This window comes from Azolla caroliniana, unplaced genomic scaffold (genome assembly GCF_043228905.1).
Source record: "Azolla caroliniana isolate FFs.n. ecotype wild unplaced genomic scaffold, voAzoCaro1.0.p SCAF_10, whole genome shotgun sequence".
Classification (NCBI taxonomy): domain Eukaryota; kingdom Viridiplantae; phylum Streptophyta; class Polypodiopsida; order Salviniales; family Salviniaceae; genus Azolla; species Azolla caroliniana.
This window is the reverse complement of record NW_028230445.1, coordinates 8,812,753-8,818,237: the sequence shown is the minus strand read 5'-3', so window position 1 is coordinate 8,818,237 and position 5,485 is coordinate 8,812,753. Positions and strand designations below refer to the sequence as shown.

Sequence of the window (5,485 nt, the reverse complement as noted above, 5' to 3'; positions counted from 1 at the left end):
AAAATGGTTTAGGAGATTGGTTGCAATAGACTTGCATCATGATGCATCCATAGATTCCAATGTATCATAACATTGGAAAAATGTGGAGGCTCAAGCTTCACACATTATACTACATATGTTGCACCTAACTACAAAACCATATTTTTCGCCAAATGGGGAAACCACAAAAATCAATACATGTTAGAGTCCATTTGATTGGTTTTTATCTGAACCATTGCTTCCATTCGACTCTACCTCATGCTTAGTACAAGGTGAGACGGGCCATTGAAGCACAAGTGATGAGAGCAATCAACTATGCAAACTTTACCCTAAACAACTTCGAGGGTTTGAGTATCCCACTTTAATACAATACTCTCAGCCTTTGATCACTATTCCTTTCCACACAGCTTCAACGAAACCCAGCCTTTGCATGAATTTCCCACAAAGCACAATGTGCACTTTCATATATGGCATGTGTGCACAAATTCCAACTACAAGCTGAACTTTTATCTTTGAGGTCTTCCATGAATATTCATGGTTGTTGAATAACACTATTACTCCTTCATTCACGACTGTTTGATAAACATAAGATTTTTTATGATAGTTGGGACATGTAAGAACTTCTTGATGTGCTTTTGATGCCCATAATTGCTACTAAACCACACACCTCGAATGTGATGGAACAAGTCAATGGTGTCATCCATACCCATCTCTAGTTAATCACAATGAAAAATGTACAGAATAATAATCTCTTATATATATATATATATTAAGTGATTCAAATTAGATTACAACGTGCATGCTATTCTTATGTAGATTTATAATTTGAGATTCCAAGGGTCATTCTAATAGTGCATCTTTTCTTTTTCTCTTTTGATTCTTCTTTGCAACTTTTGATTTAGTGTTTGGGGCAAGTCATTTGATGGGTTACATGTTCATATGCAAAACGATATTTTGATTAGGTGACATCCACAACAGTGCTTTGATAGCCTATTGACTATTTATGTTGTTATCCTCTTTGTGGATACCATTAATGACACTAACACCTCAAAGTGGTATTTTGGATGCAAGATTGTGAGTTAGCTTCCAACGAAACGGAGTTCATGAATTCACATCCAAGTTAGCATGTACTAACATGTAGATGAAGAGGACACTTGTGATATAAAAGTCAAAACAAGGAGGGCAACGAATCACACGATGTGAAATGAAAAGTGGAAAAAATGACTACTATCCCATTGATAATGGTGAATGGAGAGCGGATGAAATGTTAATGTTGTAATAGAGTTAGTTCATTCAAGTGGTAGCGCCCCTAATGTACACAACTTAATGAGGTAGTCAAGGGAAACAGGAAAATATTGGCAATGGGATGTGAAGTCTTTTGGGTCGTGCTGTATCACGGACACGTGCACATGCACATATATATCTGCAATGGCATTGGGGCCCGGGAAGGGGGTTTCATAAGTGGGGAGGGTCCTATAATAAAATAAAGAGAGGTTGGTTTATAAGAAGAATCTGGAGATTGAGAAGGGGAATTGGACCGAGTCGCAAGGAGGGAGTGTGTCATTCATTATGTACATACATAGTAGTGTTGTGTTACGTTACGTGTATACTACTAGAAGATAGTAGTGTAATGGGATATGAATACGAACGAGCAAGGACCATGTGGGAGGAGGGAGGTGTGGGAGGTCCGCCACGAACGTCACGTGGAAGCCAAACCAACACCACCACACACCACACACCAAAAGAAAGAAAGACAAAAAAAAAAAAAAAGGAAAAGGAGAGATGTGTGTGTGTGAACAGGAACACGAGCTGCGGACGTCACGCGCCTGACGTCAGCGGGGAGGCAGCTCCGCCATATAAAGGCGGCCTTGCCTTGTCCATGTCCATGTCTCTCGCCCAACGCCAGAAAAATAAGAAGAAGAAGAAGAAGAAGAAGAAAAGAAACCCAGCAGGAACCCAGAACTCTCCTAACACCTGGACCAACGCCCAACGCCCAACGCCAGCATGGTGGCCGTCGCCGACCTCCTCTCCTCCCCCGACACCCTCCTCCTCTCCCTCCTCCTCCTGGTCGTCGCCGGCCTCGCCCTCTTCCAGCTGTCCAAGCCCAAGCTCCGGCTCCCCCCGGGCCCCTTGGCCCTCCCCATCTTCGGCAACTGGCTCCAGGTCGGCGATGACCTCAACCACCGCAACCTCTCGGACATGGCCCGCAAGTACGGCGACGTCTTCCTCCTCCGCATGGGCCAGCGCAACCTCGTCGTCGTCTCCTCCCCGGACCTCGCCAAGGAGGTCCTCCACACCCAGGGCGTCGAGTTCGGCTCCCGCACCCGCAACGTCGTCTTCGACATCTTCACCGGCAACGGCCAGGACATGGTCTTCACCGTCTATGGCGACCACTGGCGCAAGATGCGCCGCATCATGACCGTCCCCTTCTTCACCAACAAGGTCGTCCAGCAGTCCAGGGTCTTCTGGGAAGAGGAGGTGGACCTCGCCATCGCTGACCTCAAGGCCAATCCCGATGCCGCCACCTCCGGGGTTGTCATCCGCCGCCGCCTCCAGATGCTCATGTACAACAACATGTACCGCATGATGTTTGGGCGCAGGTTCGAGCGCGAGGATGACCCCCTCTTTGTCGAGCTCAAGCGCCTCAATGGCGAGCGCAGCCGCCTCGCCCAGAGCTTCGACTACAATTATGGCGACTTCATCCCCATTCTCCGTCCTTTCCTCAAGAAATACCTCCACCTCTGCCAGAAGGTCAAAGACGAACGCCTCAAGCTCTTCAAGGACTACTTCCTCGATGAACGCAAGTAAGTTCTGTTCTCTTTCTTCCCCCCCCACCCCCCCTTTGAATTTCTTTATCTTCAACCCTAATGCTCCTCCTTAGATCTGATCTGATCTCATCCGATCTGGCCCCGATCTAATCCTTTGACGATCTGGCAGGAAGCTGAACAGCATCAGACCTCCATCAAACGACGAGAAGGTTGCCATCGATCACATCCTTGATGCTCAGAAGAATGGCGAAATCAACGAAGACAACGTCCTATACATCATCGAGAACATCAACGTTGCAGGTAAACCCCCCTTCCCCCCCATAAAAACACTTCCTCCCTAAATTCTTAATACACATGGTCAATTCTCTGCGCGAAGAGATCTGTATGTAGCAAAATATAGATATCCTTTCCTGACATGACATGAAATGACAACATTTCTAGCTTATCATCATCTCTGTTAACTTAACATCTGTTTCTTTCTTACTACCTATATGCTTGCTCTGCGGTGACATTCTTCTAATGAATGTTCAATGGGTTGCTACAGCCATCGAAACCACCCTGTGGTCTGTAGAGTGGGGACTAGCAGAACTAGTGAACAACCCCGACATCCAGCAGAAGGTGCGTGAGGAGCTGAACAGTGTGCTTGACCATAAGCTCATAACAGAGCCAGATATCCCAAAATTGCCCTACTTCCATGCAGTGGTCAAGGAGACGTTGAGGAAGCACATGGCAATTCCCCTGCTCGTGCCTCACATGAACTTGAACCAGGCTAAACTGGCTGGGTATGACATTCCAGCAGAAAGCAAGATCCTGGTGAATGCGTGGTACCTCGCCAACAACCCCGACTGGTGGGACAAGCCTGAGGAGTTCCGCCCCGAGAGGTTCCTGGGGACCGAGAAGATCGAAGCTAATGGCAACGATTTCAGGTTCCTGCCATTCGGAGTAGGCAGGAGAAGCTGCCCTGGCATCATTCTAGCCATCCCTATCCTCTCCATTGTGCTAGGTCGTCTCGTTCAATCCTTCGAGCTCCTGCCGCCTCCCGGCCAGAGCAAGATTGACATGGAGGGACGTGCAGGGCAATTCAGCTTGAATATCAAGACACATTCCACAGTGGTTTGCAAGCCACTGCGCTAAGTGCAAGCATGGTGGAGCAGGGCAACTCAGCGCGAACATCAGAAACTCATTCCAGAAGAGTATAGTCTACTCTGGTTAAACATCAAAAACTCATTGCAGAAGAGTATAGTGTACTGGTTAATTGCACCTTGTCTTTTTTGAAGTGGTGGGCATGGCAGAGACAGTAGAAGCTTTTTCTTCTTGAGAGGTTTGCTGGTGAGGCTTCAAATTGGAAGGATATTTTGTGTATGATCCATTGTTGTTGTATCTTTCATTTCCAATGAATTGGTAATATACTATAAGTTGAATAGAAACTGGCTTGATGGATCAAGTAAAATACTCTGTTCTATAGCTGCTACTACTAATTTCTCTGTGAAATCATCATTTGGTCAGTTGGGTTATATTCAGCTCATTACCTTGCTTGTGATCACATGATGCGAGGTGTAAGTTTAAAGGGGACAACCACATTGTATAGTGCTCCCATTTTAGAGCCATTAGGCATGCATACATACATACACAAGTAGAACTTGTCACACATTGGTTCACATTAGGGGAAATTTTGAAGTAATGATGAAACGATTGGATGGCATTGGGACATGTTTGACAATGTGAATTCTTCGTGTCAAAAGTTCTAATGAAGATTCTCTCGGAGGGAGCTTATGTCCTGGATTTGGGATTTGATCGGTCTACCCTAAAAAGGAGTTAAAAGAACCCAGGGATTTGGTCTACCCTGAAGAGGAGTTAAAAAAGAACCAAGGGATTTGATCGGTCTACCTTGAAGAGGAGTTAAAAGAATTAAGAACAAGGGATTATCTTCGCTTACTACTAGTGAGTGTGAAGGGGGTGGTAATAGTGACCATGATGTGTGTCTCTTTGTGTGAACCAAAGTGAGTAGTAATAGTGACCATGATGTGTGTTTGTGTGGACCGTGATTATGACAATAGTTTTATGTTCATGAAATTGTTCTCTCGAGAGGTTGGAGGATGGAAGTTTTGTTTTTCAACGTCGAGGACGACCTTGACACTAGGTATAGATTCCTCGTATGCGACCTAGTATGGACATGGATTTAAATTCCTACATGAGTTTTGGTAGATTTGATGAAGTTCAAAGGATATGTGCAGACATTATCCTCCACAAGTTTTCCTTATAGAAGGTCTTTGGAATGACACTTGTTAAAGGAGGGCCTCATAGATAACATGTGATGATGATCCTTTCCAACTTCCTCTCTCCTCCCGTTTTGTGTCGGTGAAAACTTGGGTATTTGGAAGGCTCCATGGGGCATGAAGCTTTCAGATTTTGGCCTAGTTCTTGATCAACCTATCACATATCCTTTAGCTTGAAACCATGTTTTGGGGGATTGAACCTTGAATATGGGTACATACTAAAGATGAAGTGTTTGGAACAACAACAAACATGCAATAGCCAAAATTTTGTGTGTCACATGTGTATTGTTGTCCCGCATACATCCCTCAAACTCAACTTGAATGGTATTGCACTATAAAACGGATTGTTTTGTCAACTAAGAGGCATAACTCAAAATTGAAGAATGCACAATATCAAACAATTCAAATAGTATGTATATGGAGTAATTTTGATGAGCTTGATCCAATATTTAACTCTCAATG

General features: G+C 44.8%; 1 protein-coding gene across 1 annotated transcript; it reads left to right on the top strand.

Annotated features, from left to right (window-relative positions):
• The first annotated feature begins 1,939 nt into the window (after positions 1 to 1,939).
• Positions 1,940 to 4,174, top strand: LOC147858983 (trans-cinnamate 4-monooxygenase-like). The gene is made up of 3 exons (XM_087325490.1): positions 1,940 to 2,783; positions 2,917 to 3,047; positions 3,292 to 4,174. Exons 1-3 carry the CDS (start codon positions 1,984 to 1,986, stop codon positions 3,879 to 3,881), a joined length of 1,521 nt encoding a protein of 506 aa, XP_087181616.1. The 5' UTR covers positions 1,940 to 1,983; the 3' UTR covers positions 3,882 to 4,174.
• Positions 4,175 to 5,485: the final 1,311 nt, after the last annotated feature.

Excerpts from the sequence above, each read along its gene's own strand:
- LOC147858983 (XM_087325490.1), top strand. The coding sequence starts at position 1,984 with ATGGTGGCCGTCGCCGACCTCCTCTCCTCCCCCGACACCCTCCTCCTC. Across the intron at positions 2,784-2,916 it reads TACTTCCTCGATGAACGCAA|GAAGCTGAACAGCATCAGAC; the intron begins GTAAGTTCTGTT and ends ACGATCTGGCAG. Across the intron at positions 3,048-3,291 it reads CGAGAACATCAACGTTGCAG|CCATCGAAACCACCCTGTGG; the intron begins GTAAACCCCCCT and ends GGGTTGCTACAG.